Source organism: Papaver somniferum, chromosome 8 (genome assembly GCF_003573695.1).
Source record: "Papaver somniferum cultivar HN1 chromosome 8, ASM357369v1, whole genome shotgun sequence".
Classification (NCBI taxonomy): domain Eukaryota; kingdom Viridiplantae; phylum Streptophyta; class Magnoliopsida; order Ranunculales; family Papaveraceae; genus Papaver; species Papaver somniferum.
Genome location: NC_039365.1, coordinates 110,489,040 through 110,506,099, shown reverse-complemented (window position 1 = coordinate 110,506,099; position 17,060 = coordinate 110,489,040). Strand labels below are relative to the sequence as shown.

Sequence of the window (17,060 nt, the reverse complement as noted above, 5' to 3'; positions counted from 1 at the left end):
AGTAGCGTGTGCGCCCAATGCAAAGGGTATATGAAGGTCGGAGAACCCTGTGCTGGGACCTTTCTAAGTACACCCCGTTATTATAAAGGGCACCACAAAATGACAAAATTGCCCAAGGCAACCAGGTCTGGTGAAAGTGCAAGTTAGGAAACTGGCCCTCCTCTTCTTATCCTTCACCCTCCAAACTCTATTCAGTTTGTTTTTTTAGCTGATGCTGTAAAATCCTTTCTTCTCTCAGCCATGGAGATTTCAACAATGTCTTCTTCAAGATTTGTGATTGATACACGAACGGTAGTAAAACCCATTTCAACAAAAAGAAGCCTAAATTTCTCTAACAGAATCTCAGCAAAAGCTACTTCTTTAAAGAGCAATTTCAGTGTCCCATTTGTTGGAGGAAGTATATCTACTGATTTCTCTGGTCAGAAAATTCGTCCTGTTTCTCTTAATCCATTATCTACTGGTTCTCGTGGGAAAAGAGGTGTTGTCACCATGGTAATAACAATCATTTGTTTTGATATATAATTGTTTTTTCTAGGGTTTTGAATTTGTTAATGAGGTATTGCTTTTGCATCTTAGCTAATGTTTAGTATACAAATGATTTTCTTGGATGTACGATATAACTCTTGTTAGTGAATCAGAGAATACCAATGTGAAACTTGACAGCAATTTCTCCTGGTTATGTTTAAGCCATGAGCAACTAGTCTTAGGACTTTCTCGGTTGTGGTTTGTATGTGGAAGATTCATAGACAACATAGTGTACCTCCAACTGAAAGAATGATCGTAGCTTTTAGCTCTCTACTTTTCTGAGCCCTGAATCTAAGTGTATAGATAGAAAATGAAATATTTTTTTTTCCGATGTATGTACAATAATTTGAGCTTGTATGAAGCTGCAAAGCTATTTCACACGATTATGCTCGTGTCTTGTAATTGGGGACTTTAAGCACATATATTTATGTATGTATGGGCCCTTAGTGATTAGTCTTAAGAATCTGCTTTCCCTATTACTTTGTGGGGGTATTTATTTTCCATGGGATTTATGACTTGACGGCTTCTATATCGATGAAGCGTAAGCAATGATGATAATAACCTCCAGCTATATGCGTTTCTGAACACAGAAGCTATAACAGCTTTAAAATTAGCCAGTAGTTACTGTAATCTTACACAGGCTTTTTTCTTTGTTATCCTTTTAACAGGTTATTCCATTTCTTAGAGGAAATGCATGGGAACAACCACCTCCAGATCTAGCATCGTACTTGTACAAGAATCGAATTGTGTACATGGGCATGTCGCTTGTTCCTTCTGTGACTGAGTTGATTCTTGCAGAATTTCTGTATCTTCAGTATGAGGATGATAAGAAGCCAATATACCTTTACATAAACTCAACTGGTACAACCAAGGTATTCTTGTCTACTTAACATTAGAGTTTTCTGTGTTGTAGTAGAGTTCAAGTATGCATTTTGGATAGAGAAATGGCAAGTGTTGAAGATCAGAAAGCTTTTCGGTATCTGTGGAACAAATTAACCGTAACTTGTACTTATGTGCTCATTCTTTTGCAGTAACTACCTATATCTAAAACTCAAATGAGGTTTTATGTGCCAATTGAAGCATCATGATTCAAGCTCTCTAAACATGATTTAGTCATTTTGAAACCGTATGTCGTTTTATGAACTACTAGAATAAGCTTTTTCTAAACTACCCTTTTACAAGTCAGTGGTACGAAGTTGGTGTTTTTATTAGAAATGCTTAAATTCCTGAGAAAAATATTAGTTAGTTTCACTGGATCACTTCTTTTACATTTCCTACATATTGCTTCAGTAAGTGTGAGATGCTATGTGACATCATTTGTTATTCGATTTTATATAGTTAGTGTTAGTATTCTGGACAGTTATTTATGTTCTTTTCTTCATTTTAATCCAGGGGGGAGAAAAGTTAGGTTATGAGACAGAGGCATTTGCAATCTACGATGTTATGAGGTCAATACCAGCTTGCCCTTTGTTCTTTTTAATCATTCACTTTGCCTTAGCTCTTGATAATTGTGCTCGAGAACTTTTTTTATCTATGTGGTACAATGAAATATTTTCCACTAAACTCTCTGCTTACAACTTCCTTGAGAAGTTTTATGTGAAATTACTCAGATTAATAGTTTGTCTAGGTCCTCTAGGATATGCCTACTTTTTGTGTTTTTTTCTTTCTTTTTGTTATACACCGATCTGCGATGGAGACTGATCGTGTTCCACTTTTCAGATATGTTAAACCACCTATTTTCACACTTTGTGTTGGTAATGCATGGGGAGAAGCTGCACTGCTTTTAGCTGCAGGTGCCAAAGGAAACCGTTCTGCTCTTCCTTCATCAACAATTATGATGAAACAGGTCTCTTCTATCTATTACCTGTTAAAATCCTAAATTCTTGCATGTCTTTGGTCTTTGCGATTGCATATTAACAGATAATTTAAGTTCTGTTCCTACTTAACAATCTGTTATTAATTGTAACATCCTTTTTTTTTTCAGCCAATTGCAAGGTTTCAAGGTCAGGCGTCAGACATTGAGCTTGCAAGAAAGGAAGTAAAAAACGTTAAGACAGAGTTGGTAAGACATCCACATCACTTATATAATCACAGCTTATTTACTGGCCACTGATTTCTAGATATGATTTTTTCTGGATACACCAATCTTTCCGGAAGATCTTATTATTACACCCTTTAGTTATCCTGTAGAAATTTATGAATGCCACCTCTACATACATTTGTCAAGCTAGAAAGCTTACAATCAGAAACAAAGGAAAGTTCAAGCCAGCCCTAGTTAATACCCGCAGAAGGAATAGATGGATACAAGTGCACGTAAAAGCACTACTCTTTTACTTTAGTAAGCTGGTACGTCCGACGTTTAATAGATTCTCAGATGTACCCCGGAAACATCTAGAGATCTGAATGAGAGAGGAAGTGGACCATACTCATTTGTCATCATCATTAGAAATGCAGCAATAATGGCTGGTGTCTTACTTGAATGAATATCACTTGATCACCAACATCTTCCCTGCCATTGAATCTTATCAATCAAGAGGATATTCTAGCAGATCCCAAGCAGATAAAGGGTCCATAGCTAGTATCAACGCTCTTTGTTTGGATCCCGGTTTTCTCAAGGCAGAAAAATTCTATTGAGCAGTGCAATAAAACCAATGAACATCTTTAGAAATTCTGAGGTCCGGGTATTAAAATCAGTTATGGTTAGATAAGTTTACAGTTCAGAAATTCTGAGCACTTTGATCTGAAAAGTGCTCTACAGTTTAGATAGATAGATTTAGATAAGTTTACTTTTGAGCTTATCTTTTTAGTAACGGACATTCTTTACAGGGCTACATAGATTGATTGGGGCGTATTTTACTCATCTTTTTTATCTTTTGTAATCTGCTTGCTATATTCGATAAACATTGGAAAGACACGAGTTAAATTGAATCTTTTTCGATATTAGCCGGATCATCACAATTGCTGCCTCTTTCAAGCCTCGTCCTCACTCTTTGTATTTTTGGTCAGCTAAGCTATATATTTCTTTTCTCTGATTCTGTTGAACGATATCATCCATTGATGCATCTTCTTATGCTGATTGAACCCATGCACCAAACTTCTCAACAAACTGACAGTTAGGGAAAGCAATCTATAAACATTGTAGTTCTATCTACAAACATTTGAGAATAATCACAATATGAGATTTTACATGAATGTCTACTCCCATTTTAGTCAATCTAGAAAGAATGACTCAACAGTTCTGCTCTCAGACACCAATAGGAAACCTTGGTTTACGATGGTAGCCAATTCAATAAACCTCGATATAGATTCGTATATGTAGTTGTTTTCCCCCAACTTATTTTGTTTTCATCTTCATTTTTCAGGTCAAACTCTATGCAAGACATACAGGCAAAACAGCTGAACAGATTGAAGAGGATATCCAGCGACCAAAATATTTCAGTCCCACTGAAGCCGTTGAGTACGGTCTCATCGATAAGGTATTAGGAGGGACAATAAACTTAAGTTGCTGTGTCCAGCTGATTGTGTCCAAAAAAAACAAAACAAAACAAAACAAAAAAACACTTAGTTTGCTGTGGTTGTAAAATCCAATGACATTCTGTATCCTTGTTCCCTGCAGGTGTTGTACAACGAAAGAGGCCGCGAAGACCGTGGAGTCATTTCTGACCTAAAAAAGGCTCAGCTTATTTAAGGGTATTACGTTACCAGAAAATAGACCATGGATACTGTTGACTGATGTCTCACCTAGAACGTGAACTGCTTATTAAGTGTTCACACAACTCAGCGAGGTGATAGTGTTGATGAGTAGCAAGGTGGTTGATGTTGTGCTCTATAGTCCTCATTGTGAAATTGATTCAAAGGGTAAAAATTGTTTCCATGTATGATAAAGTTTATACTACCTCGCGATGAGATGTTACATTCCAATAAACCAACGTATGTTTAGAAAAATTGTCCATTTCTATATCTTTCTAGTTTCAACGATATTTTGTATGGAAGTTTTGAATGCAATGTGTGCTCACTACATATATAATCATTAAAGCGTGTCGTGTCCGAGAAAGATATGGTAACTAGCTGACATGTTTCATATTTTGAATGAACTTTGACATCAATCTTAATTTCTTAATCATTTGGCTCCCATTACTTGCTACTTCCTTTTTTGCTTCTTCTTAGCTAACCCGGATCGTTCATTGTGATATCCAGCAGCATCTTGAGAGTTAAATATCTTACGAATGTGCTTTTTATGGCTATGATGACTCTCCCCAATCAGTTATTGAAGTAGAATTTTGCCGCAAAAACAAGGGCAAAGTGACATCTGTTTATTAGTGATGAGTGTAGTGGTTGGTTTCTACTGCTTCGGGTTTACTTCTCATTACACCTTTGCACTGCCCTTTTTTGGCCATAGTGTTGTTGTTGGGTTTTGGAGATGATGAAAACGAAAACCCCTTCTCATGGTGTTTTGGTTGTTGCTGTTTACTGGTAGTGTTATGATAAGTTTTAACTTTTAACCCCACCACTAATTGTCTCCCTCTCTACCTTACCAAAATCCAAAATAAGGGAGAGATATGAAAGTAAATGTGTTTCAATATGCGGTGTACACGTATTTGAAATTTAGTTGGAAACTTGAACCTACTTGTTGCCTGCGTTAGGTTGGCCTGATGGGAGTAGAACCCGGAAAATGGAAAATGCGACCTTTTTGCCCCAAACATGTTGGGTAGGCTAGAAATGAAAACCAACATGCACAAGAGGATCGATCGCCTCCGTTTTTTTTCCCCAGCATTACGCGACGTAAAGAGGATAACGCCTATCATAGTATCTTTTGGGTTTCATCTCATGATGATATGGCTAAGTTTTTACGTTGGCTTCTGTCACAACTTCTTCTTTTATGCTGGATAAGTACAGGCTGTGCAGGACACAAGCACAGTTAATCCTTGCCGTTTTATGAGATATGGGTTTACTTTTTTCGACATGGGGAAAGTATGTTAGCCAACTCCCCAACCGGCGTGGGTTCACATGTTGTGGCGGTTCCGGGAGGAGGTATTCGGGGCTTACCTTTTGCCACATAAAGTGGAGAGCCAGCCACCACATAAGAACCAAACACCATTCATACGTCATCATGTGTTGCCGAACACTCAGTAACCGTCTCAAATAGAACTAACAACTCAAACCAATTAAGGTAAGGGAAGCACGAGCACCGAAGACAAATCATTCGGGCAGACACTCAGTGGATGCATTGGGAGAAAGAACAACAATGATTATTAATTTGAACAACATACAATACTTCAGACCATCAGAGTTTAATAATATATTGTGACTTATATAATTGAAAAATTAGTTATTAATTGCTAAAATATTGTTTACTTCTTAAAGAAGATAGTCATGCCTTCACAATATTCATATAGCTAAATCTCTCGTTTTTAAATTAAGAGCTATATTCATTATAAGTTACAAACTCAACCTTCATTTGGTAGTGTAACCAATAACCCTTTCAATGATAACATAATGTACCACGCAAGGAATATTATCGGAGAACCTGCACAACCCCCATTTCTCTATTTTCGGTGAAGAGAGGAATGAAAGCAAAGTCCAATTCCCGCCAGAAGTCTTTTTTATCATCGAAGACTGAAAGCAAAGTCCAATTCCCGCCGGAAGTCTTTTTTATCATCGAAGAAATACAACAACATATGCAATGTCTGGTCTAGTATAATCAATTGCATAACAAAGACTACCAAATAATACTAACGTAATCAGATTGTCTAATTTCATCTCCAGTATTCTTAAATAATTTAACACTAGAATAAAAAGAAGTACAAAAAAGTTTACAATCAAAAATAAGTTTACTTCTTTATAATAATATCAATGTAGTGAGATTGATCCAAAAATAAACAACCCATTATCAGTTTTAGTAATACTGATTCGCAAGTTACACCAGCTTCAATTAAGTCTATTAAGTCAAAATTTGATTCAAAATGCTTTCGGCTGATAAATTGAAACCAAATATATACAAATCATCTACGCATAAGCAAATAATAGTAGACGTACCATTCTCAGTTTTATTGTAGATGCATTTTACACCTTCATTAATTCTGAAACTATTTGAAATCGTTGAACTATTAAATTTTTCATGTCATTGTTTATAAGCTTGTTTTAGATCATAAATGTACTTATCTAGCTTACGTGCTTTGTGTTTTTATCCATGAATTACAAAACCTTCATGTTGGTCCATATAAACTTTCTTTTCTTATTCACCATACAAAAAAAAACGTTTTAAATCCATTTTGTCCGTGAGAAGATTATGATCAACAACAATTAAAACACAAACTAAAGTTAATATATAACAAGATAATAAGTATTAAAGAAGTCTATTATCTCCTGGGAAGCACCGACACGGACACAACATGACACGCACGCGAGGATCGTCAATATCTTAAAATACCAAGACACAAACACGTATATACATATAAAAATTTTGGATTATGCTAACTGTGACATGATAAAAGTGTATGATTAGTTTATAGTATAATTATTATATGTATCAAGTACACACCAACAAACACAAAAAAGGCACATGGTTTAGTGGCAAGGTAAGAGTGGAATCATGCGATAGGTTCAAGTTTCTTTCGAATTCTAGCACAAGCGTTTTTTGTAAAAGATTTAAAGAAACAAATACTGTAGTAAGGATTGACTGTATGATCCATTTCCATAGAGCGTCGCATGCGTATCGGTTACTAGAGAAGTGGCATGTCAGTGCTTCCTAGATTATCTCTCATTTATCCTTTATAGTATAAAAAAAAAAAAGAGGTTCTTCCTATCCTACCCTGACAACAAATCTGTACCTCTTGTAAACCAAAAGGTTTTTCCTATACAGTAAAAAAATAAAAGTCAGAACTGACATCTCTCTCAGTCCTAGCTACCTCTTTTGCTACACCCACAATTTGAGTTCAGTATCCTTTAACGCTTCATTTTTATGCTTTTATAATTTGAGTTCAACATTGGATTCAATAGAATTAAAATAACCCCCACAGTTTCTAGATTTAAAAGTAAATTCTTTTCCACATAAATCAAGATCAATATATTTAATAACTTTATTATGAATATCGAAAAAATCAATAAGTTTTATTATTTTGAGCATAACCAACAAAAATATATTCATACCCTCTATTTTCAAACTCGTCTCTTTTTAGGATCAGGTTTAACATAAGCTATACAATCTCATATTCTAAAATGATAGATAAATTTTCTATTTCTTCAAATTTCGTAAGGAGAATTTCTGGTCTTTGAACTTAGAATATGATTCAAAATAATAAATATTTAACAAACAAACATTCGTCCCACCAATGAGAAACAACACCAGAACTAAACAGGCAAGCAACAATTTATTTCGTAAGAGTACGGCTCTTTCTTTTAGATTTTCCACCCATCTTAGGATTATAAGGAGCTTATTTCTTTGATATATTTTAGTAAAAGGGCATAATCATATTCAAAACATTTATCACCACGAAATCTCTTAATTTTCCTAACAAATTGATTTTCAACTTCAGCAATAAAAACTGTAAACTTTTCAATAGCTTCATTCAACAAATAAATATATTTTTAAATTAGAGTAATCACCAACGAACGTCATGATATATCTTTTTTAATTTTGGTTGGGATACCATCATATTCCACATAAATAAGGGTGTATTATAAATCTAAGAGGTCCATATTTTTTAATAACAGATTTATGCAAAGTGTTGGTTATTTTTTCTTTAAAAAATTTACATTTCTCTAAAAGATCCAATGAAAAATTAGGAAAGAAACCAAGCATGCTCATTTCTTTCACTAGTTTTGTCTTCTTTTTTATATGACAAAGCGCCTACTATGCGGAACATTAAAATTGCTGGCCATATACGCAAACGAATCAATATTATTCATTTTAATATTCAAGTTAAAAACCATAAGTAACATAACTCTTTCCTACAATATATTATTTTTGGTTATAATGTCAACTATCAAACCCAACATTTTGATACAACCAAACCTTGCTGAGAAGATAACCATAAACAGGTTTGTTCTCATTTTTGGCATGTGAAGAACATCTTTTCAGTATGAGTATCCTATCAGAAGGAAGCTTCAATTCCGTCATACCAGTTCCACGAAAATGACCTTTGGAAACAATATTGATATGAAGTGATACTTTGATCTCAATTATCTATATTGTCAGCGTGTTTTGTACTTATTTTGCTACTTTGTGTATTTGTAGGTATTTTCAAGAAATAAACGTGTGTGAAAAATTGGCTAAAAAATTGTTAAAGATACTCGGAAAAAGTTACTAAATGCACCCCAAAATTTACTAACGGACCCAACCGCGCTAAAGACACCCCGAGAATTGATAGGGGCACCCTTCTTCTTTGTTTGAAACTTAAAATTGGCAGGAAACTATATTTCTAACCTGCAAACTTTTTTGGCTTAGACTTGAGAGATATTTCGCATATTTTTTTTAGGAATTGGATTGGTTTTGACATGTTAAATCAGAACGTGATTGGTAATTGGATTGGGTCCGAAAGAGCTTATTTCGATGAAACAAGAGCGAGAATATTCTATTGATTCTAAATATGGATGTTACGTGGAGAGATAGACAGAACATGTTTTCCTTATACCCCAATATATCTTTTGAGAAAGTTTTGACAACCCAAACGCGTAAAACAGAGAAGATAAAAGAATATTCCGTCGCTTCGAAGCGGAGGAAAATATGAGGTAAATCAAAGATATTCTCGTATTAATTGAAGGATGTGGTGTATAAATAGGTATTGTGGGCTCACAAAATGATCATCGGGAGTTTGGGGGAGCTGTAGAGCGAAGAAAATCGCTGCAGAGGAAGTTGCAGAATTTTTTCTCTACTGCTGCAGTGAACAACACAAAGAACATTTTACGACAACAGTCTGTCAAAGAAACCGTGGTTGAAACAACGGCAACATAAGACCGTCATTTATGTCACTGTCTTATTTTCTCTGTAATAGTTCATTTGCAACGCTTATAAACGTTGCAGTTACTTTGTTTTATTGATTTTTTATTTTCTTTTCATCTTTTAAACAATTTTTGAGCCATGTATCAATCTTTGGAAGTGTTTTGAGAATGATGAGCTTAACCCCATCACTGGGACAATGGAGGAAACCATATTTCACAATTAGTTGGTAACTATGTTTGATTCGTTATGACTTTTTGCACTTATTTTAGTTGATTTATGATTTTCACTTAATTAATTGTGATTTTATTTGATGGTGTATGCTTAGACTTAGAGTTTTTGATGCGCCATGATTATTATATACAAATAATATTTTAAAAATCTACCCTTGGTAAAGAAATAAAGTCAATAAAAGAGCAAGAATTGTTAAAAATCATGATATGCGCCAATTGAATATGATTAATGGTGGAATCCTGGGCATTAATTTCTCCTAATATTGTTATCATCCTTTACATATTTTCTAGTTAAACTAGAATTAGATCTAAATCAAATCTTAATAAGTCCGAGTGAATGAATTTATTTACCATTATTTACAAAGCATATTAGGAAGCAGAACTGTCAATCCACCACCAACCATAAAAATCTTTAGGAATTAAACCATGGATATTAACCTCCTGCAACATTAGCTTGTACACTATATTTTCCTTTGTTACTCCTGGAGCCTAGTTAGCAATTCTCCGAACTATTCACAAATTTTTCTATATCAATCGGTCCCAGATAATACTTTCATCCAAATGCAACTCCGAACCTAATACATGTATTTTTTGAAGTTTTCGAATCATACGTGAATTGTGCGTTCCGTGTAAGAATTCATCGTATTAATCCGGACACATTTGGATATCATTTGAACTCCAACAAGCTCTTAGGTGCATATTCCAAATGCCTTATTAATCCAACTATAAGCCCAAACATTCCATTCCTTTGTTTATTCCAAATTTTCCAAAAACTAGTACCAAGGAGATTCAAAGAACCACAAGCTCTTTGTTTATATCCTTATATCACACCACAACTCCACGCCTTAATTATCGTATATTTGTGTAGATATCATATATATAGACAATAAAATCATAACATCTTGTCACCCAATCTATAAGCTCGTATTAAAATGTGTTTTCTCATCATTTAGTATGCGCCGGATTTTGTGTTCTGAATTCATGTCTCAAAAACAAATTGTACATATACGTATGTCGTTCTGATTTATAGCCGAATCATGAGACGTTGACCGGATTTGACTTTTACGAATCTGAATAGTACTCGTACGTTTTTCGAATTTCGAAATGCCAACTATGGCTTGATTTATGACAGGTATAACAAATAAAATCAGAATTAGAATTTTGTTCTTTTCTTGATGGGTATTTGGTTCTTGTTTTGATTATTTTCAATTCTTGTGGTTTTGGTGAGGCTTCATTTTTTTTCCTTTGGTTTTTTTAAAATTATCCGAGTCTAACTTTTATAGTTGGAAACAATAAGAATCTTTATCTTTTTATCTTTTTCCTGGCTTCTTCTTCAACCCTGAGCTAGATAATCAAACTTCCAAGAGAAAATTCTTTACATTTATGACGTAGAATATTACAAAGGTTTTTATAGGTTTTGGTGGCAATATATCAATCATTACATCTACTTGAATTTTTATACCTTGGTAAAAATTTCAGAGCAATTTTCTGTAGCTCATGAGCCTATGCAACAACAGATTTATCATTTAACATCTGAAAGTTCATATGCTTACAGTTTATTTTCATATACCCAGCTTCTTCATCGACATCATTTCTTTTTCCTCTGTAGAGCATTCAAACATCTTTAGAAATTTCAAAAGCATAGTAATATTCATACAAATCATCAGATAAAACATTAAAGATAGAATCTCTTCATCCAAAATCATAATCGATCCTTTTGTCAATCACTTTCTGGTTTCCCTTAGCAATATGGGTTTTATTTAGCATTACCTGCACAAGAAGGATCATTAGCAACAGAACCAGCAACAAAGGTATTAGTATCATTGGCAGTTACAGATCCAGGATGAACATATGACACAATCAAGTGCAACTACATCATTGTGAGTGAACATCTTATGAAATGAATCGCTTCGAACTTGAAGGGTTCGTTGGTATCAGTAACATGCTTCATTTCGTTCTCCATAATAGAAACAAACACCTTAAAATTATTGGAAACAAATAAAACAAGTCAAATATCACTCAGTACAAATTTCAAACATAAAAATCATGTATCAGGTCACTCTTTTTAAGGTGTCTCCCGATTTTGTCTCTAAATATTGTGCTAGCATAAATTTTACTAGGAACTATATGGGATAAAGTAACCGCTCTGTTGTTCATTTATCTGCACCATGAGAAATAGAACCAACTTTTACTCTTTTTACACTTGCACAGAATCATACAAAATGGTTCAAAACATTGTATATTCATATCTTCCAGAAAACCATTTTTACAGTAAGGAAATTAAATAAGATCAATGAAAAAATTATTTTTGATTAATTGCATGTATAAAATTATTCCCAACAGATAAAAATACATTCACAATAAAAACTAAAATTAATAGTATTGGTTAGAGAACAATGGTTCTGAGTTCAAAGTTCTAAGTTGGCAAACAACAAAAATAAATAAGTTCCGGAATCGTGTGACTTCTCAAGACCAGCTCGCACCCTATTTAATTGTATAATATGGGAATTGAATAGTAGATATGGGTGAGACTTGAACGTTGCTCACAAGTATGGAGGTCCAAAACTTTACCGGCACACCAACTTGTTTAATTTTACATAGTGCTACGATATTATATTTTAAAATACATACCACAACAATTGTGACTAGAGTTAGATGTGAATCCAGATTTTTTAGTGAGTTTTTTAATTAAATAGTGAACTTGTTGTTGTATTAATATTTTTGCTGAAGTCTCGACTCATTCTCTGAAATTGCTACTAAATCTTTTGCTCACTAGACTCTACAAATGATTTCGTAGAGAATGTTTAAATGAAATCATAACTGAAATACTTGAATTAAATTAGTAGTCTATTAAGAGAACAAAAGATTATTCTTCCTAAACACTCAAAGTGTCTCAAATCTCAAGATAATAATGTGATCTGCAAACTGCTATTATCAAATTAGTAATATTAAGTAGCTAGAATTAAAAAATGGAATAAATAGGGATGGTAATATATATGTGCAGTGTTTTCTTTAATACTCGACCAAAACAAAAGCTAAAAGTCCACATGAGCTTCACTTTTCATCACTTAGTAAAAAATAACACATCATCAGATGTAATACCAAATAACCATCGTTCTTAAACTCTAGAATCTAAATCCATCGTCTCCGAACTCAAAAGAAAACTAGTGAATAATAATTTAAGATTTTCCCCTATGTATCTAATTTTTACCAACAAGCCAATTATGACAAAAAGAATATACAATTGGTCGTGGTTATAATACACCAACTATGGAAAACCCCATAAGACATCCCATGTAGCTTCTTTGGACACGTGAAATAAGATTTTAATGAAAGACACCGAATGATAGAATCTATTTTTTTATTTTTAATTCTTGGATATGCTCGCTGGATTTTTACGAGATTTTAATCGGTATTAAAATTATTGCATACAATTTTTTTCCTCCAAATACGTGCATAAAATTAGAATAAGAATCTTAATTTTGAGTAGTGAGAGGATCAATGGTTAAGTCAGGGAAAATAACTTTTATGGCATGTTTCGTTCCTTACTTTTTAAGAATCATATTCCTAGACACCCTTGATTGTTATTTACCAAACATGAGAATAAAATTATATTCATAGGAAAGTGATCCAATTTCCTCCAAACAAACAGGCGGGTAGAGGTTTAAGGTTAAGGTATATAGATATAAGATCACCGAGGGAAGCCTCAAAATCACTTAACAAATGTGGCAATTAACACTATGAACACAGATGTAACGATGATAACATCGTGTCCATAATCAAAGTTCGCAGTGTTAATAAAATTAATATAATGCTTAAATTAAATATGAAATGGTGTTTAAAATTACGGGCTCGTCCTCGTTTCACACCATTGATGTATCTATGACGATTCAAACGATGCATAACAAAGATATATTAAAACAGTAAATGCGGAATGTAAAAGAGACGATGATTTACGTGGTTCAGCACTAAGGCCTATATCCACGGGGGTATGGTTTTTCACTATGTATCAGGTAAGGTTACAAATGATAGTCGAATGACTCTGAGTAGGGAACGATGATATGAGAATGTAGATAAAACTCATACTTACTCTTACAATTTCTCTCTTTTCTTACAATAGTTATTTATCCTAAAATTTGGTCGACCCCTTCTCCCTTGGTGGAGTTGGGTATTTATAGGCTCCTTGCATGGGACCCTCCTCTATGGAACTGTTGTTCCTTATCGTCTTGGTTAATGTGCAGATCCCGATGTTTATCTTTGTCACAGCGCGACGATGTCCAACGATACCCTAGTGTGACGATCGTTTGCCCTATCCTTCCCTATAAAAGTGTTAACACGTACTCTATGCGTGTAGTATTTAATGCGGGTGGTTAGGGCAATCTGCACGCTCTAGACAGCTGTTAATGCAGGTGTCATCTCAGTGTCAGCTATGCTTTCTCTCGTTCGTCCGATTAGAATCCGCCTCGGGATCTGATAAAGTGTCTTTCTGAGTTGCTATTGTGCTCCTCGTACATCTCCTCGTTGAGTACTCCATAGCCGTTGCTTCGTCGGATAAGCCTTTGGTCAAACACATGGCTGTTAGTGATGTGTGATCTTAGATGTCTTGACGTGGAATCATTCCTTGATTATCTCTTCTTCTTGCGACGTCCACATATACAATTACCAGCACATGTCTGTTTTTATGTGTATACAATTTGCCCCTTTTCTCCACATTTTTCCGCAATAACTTCCCCTAGATTTTGGGGCACGTTTTTCACTCCTAGCAATAACTTCTCCTCGAGTTTCGGGGAGGTTTTCATCCCTATTTATTGCGGTTATAAATATGAGAGAAGGTATAGGTGAAACAAATTCTATCCCCTTTCTCATTCTCATTCTGTCTTTCCTTTTGTCCTCCGAGAAGCATTTATCTTGACTTCATTACTGAGCGCATAAGTGATTTCTCCTTTTGTTCTTCACTTCTGCTCATATTAATCTTACCTCGTACTGATCATTTCCTGAGAACATTCTTATATCTGAGTGTGTTTGATCGGTGATTCCTTTCTTTAATCCCCTGATTTCGCCATTATTGAAGGTAGGCTGATCTTTACTGTTATTTTCATGATTTAATCTACTTCGCTTCTATTTTCGATGCTTCTAGGTTTTTTGATGGAGAACATGATATTATATACTTTCCCCTGTTCTTCATCACAAAATCTGGAGTCATGTGATTTGATTATTTCTGGGTTTTGCTTTTCATATGCTTTAATAGTGTTCTTGATGCAAAATGATGATCACAAATTTATTTTCTGATCTTCGTTTCTCTTTGATGCCCCTATCAGGTAACCGTGGCAGGTAATGATCGTAGAAATAGCCCTTTCAGATCTCCGCCGTTGAGTCCTTATAGATCTCCATCAACTAGAAGTCCTTATATATCTCTGCCTAAAGGTCCGCCGCAAAGATCTTCTTAATCGGATTTTCGTCCTCGTAAAAACTCATCGTCATCTGATCCGAAGGATGCTTCTCAAAAGAGGGGGGGTCAATCAAGATGCTCTCATTATGCAGTTGATCGTCCAGCGGGCAGGTCCTCTTCATAACGTTCGGAACAGCTGGAGGCTCAACCTATCCGCTCCATTGCTCCTCCTAACCCTTCATCTTTTCAGAAATCCAAGGCTTCGTTAAAGGTTCCTTCGTCGAAGAAATATCTGGACCTGTCTAGGAAACCTGCAACGAAGAGAAAGTCTTCGGATATGAGTCCCCTGAAGAAACCATCATCGAGTAAGGCAACGTATTCTGGGTTGCCCCTTTGGTACGAACTGCTTCTGCTCCGAAGAAGAAGAAGCGAGATCCTGTTTATTTAGTCATATTGACCTCGAAGAGTTTAAATTGAGGCACAATTATGAGCATTTTGATGTTCATTTCTACAATCAAGGTGACGATCTCACTTATGACATGATAAAGAATTACAAGTATGAATCCCAGCATCTGTTGACGAACGTCGGGACTTTTTAAGAGGGTTTGATGCTTCTGTTGTATAAGTGAGGAGATTCGTTCTAGTACGATGTTCTGACACGTCGTGAGGGTTCTACTTCTCATATCCACTGCCGCTCAGTGGTTCAGTTGAGTGGGAACTATCTACAAACCCTTCGTGAGTGTTATCTTCAGAGCAAGGGTGAGACGATGATGAAGTGCTATACACCTGACCCCGAGGATAAGAGTTGGTACACCCCGGAGAATTTTAATGCTTCTTTTGGAGACAATGTTAATAGTAGGAATCGAAAGCGGTGGAGTGTTGGTCTTCCACGATGGCTGCTCCCCATGGCGAGGTTCGTCTTCTGAGTGAAGTGAGTGACTCAAAGCTACACTTCGTTCCTGGAACTGAGAAGACTGATAAGCCAGAGCTCTTCCTCCCTAAGGAGCGCCATCATCGTGATCATGACTATGAGTGGCATGCTACGCCTATTGAAGTTATCGGTCCTTGGGCCCATGGTTGGATCCCTGGTCAGCATGGGTGGAAACCTACTCCACAAATTAAACCTCGTGACGGTGCCCCATCCCGCTACGGTGAGTTTTGTCCTTGGGATCCACCGGTATGAACTTTGATTATACCTTTGAAGCTGTTGAGTCCGATGATGTTGGTGATGAAGAAGGTTCCGAGACTGTTCTTCCCTCGAAGGGTACCACTACTGTCAAGGTATGATTTAACATAACGTGGTGTATGTGTTTTCCCCTAATCATAGATTGATGTGTGCTTGCTTGTAGTCTTCGAGGAAGAAGAAGATTGGTCCCGTTGAATCTTCCATTGTGGAGGTTGAAGAGACGGGGATTCCTGAAGTTACCAGTCCGGTGGGTAACGAAGAAGACTTTGATGATGAATATGAGGAAGAGAACGATGATGAAGAACTAACTAAGACTACTCTTGATAATAATGAGGACACTGAAGAAGAGGTTGCTCCTATGGGGCATAATGATGATTTCATGGATGATCCCGAGGGCGGTCCTTCCCTTCGTCGAAGAAATGAAGAATGTGATCTCCAATCAGCAATTCCCGAGCCGATGAATATCTCGGAGCCGAACCAGGAGTTCTCCTTCGGTAAGATCCACTCCGCTGGTGGTCAGGTTGATATTGGTGTTGTTATCGGGATAGCTTCGAATTTTTCATTGTTGTTTTCTAGGATGATTGGGAGGTTGTGTCCGAGGACGATGGGGAAAAAGTAGTCGAAGAGGAGGAGAGTTCTGATGGCGAGGATGCCGAACTTCGTGCTACTAAGGAAGCAAAGGGATAGGATACCGCTGCGGGTGGAGGCATCTCTGCAGGTAATGGCGCCTCCCTTGGTGAGGAAACCACTGTTGGTACATCTTCCGAAGGATTTGTGAATGCTGTTATA

General features: G+C 35.8%; 1 protein-coding gene across 1 annotated transcript; it reads left to right on the top strand.

The window, feature by feature from the left end:
* Positions 1–171: 171 nt before the first annotated feature.
* LOC113302583 (ATP-dependent Clp protease proteolytic subunit-related protein 4, chloroplastic-like) lies at positions 172–4,557 on the top strand. The gene is made up of 7 exons (XM_026551517.1): positions 172–492; positions 1,194–1,397; positions 1,918–1,973; positions 2,245–2,371; positions 2,510–2,587; positions 3,888–4,001; positions 4,142–4,557. Exons 1-7 carry the CDS (start codon positions 241–243, stop codon positions 4,211–4,213), a joined length of 903 nt encoding a protein of 300 aa, XP_026407302.1. The 5' UTR covers positions 172–240; the 3' UTR covers positions 4,214–4,557.
* Positions 4,558–17,060: the final 12,503 nt, after the last annotated feature.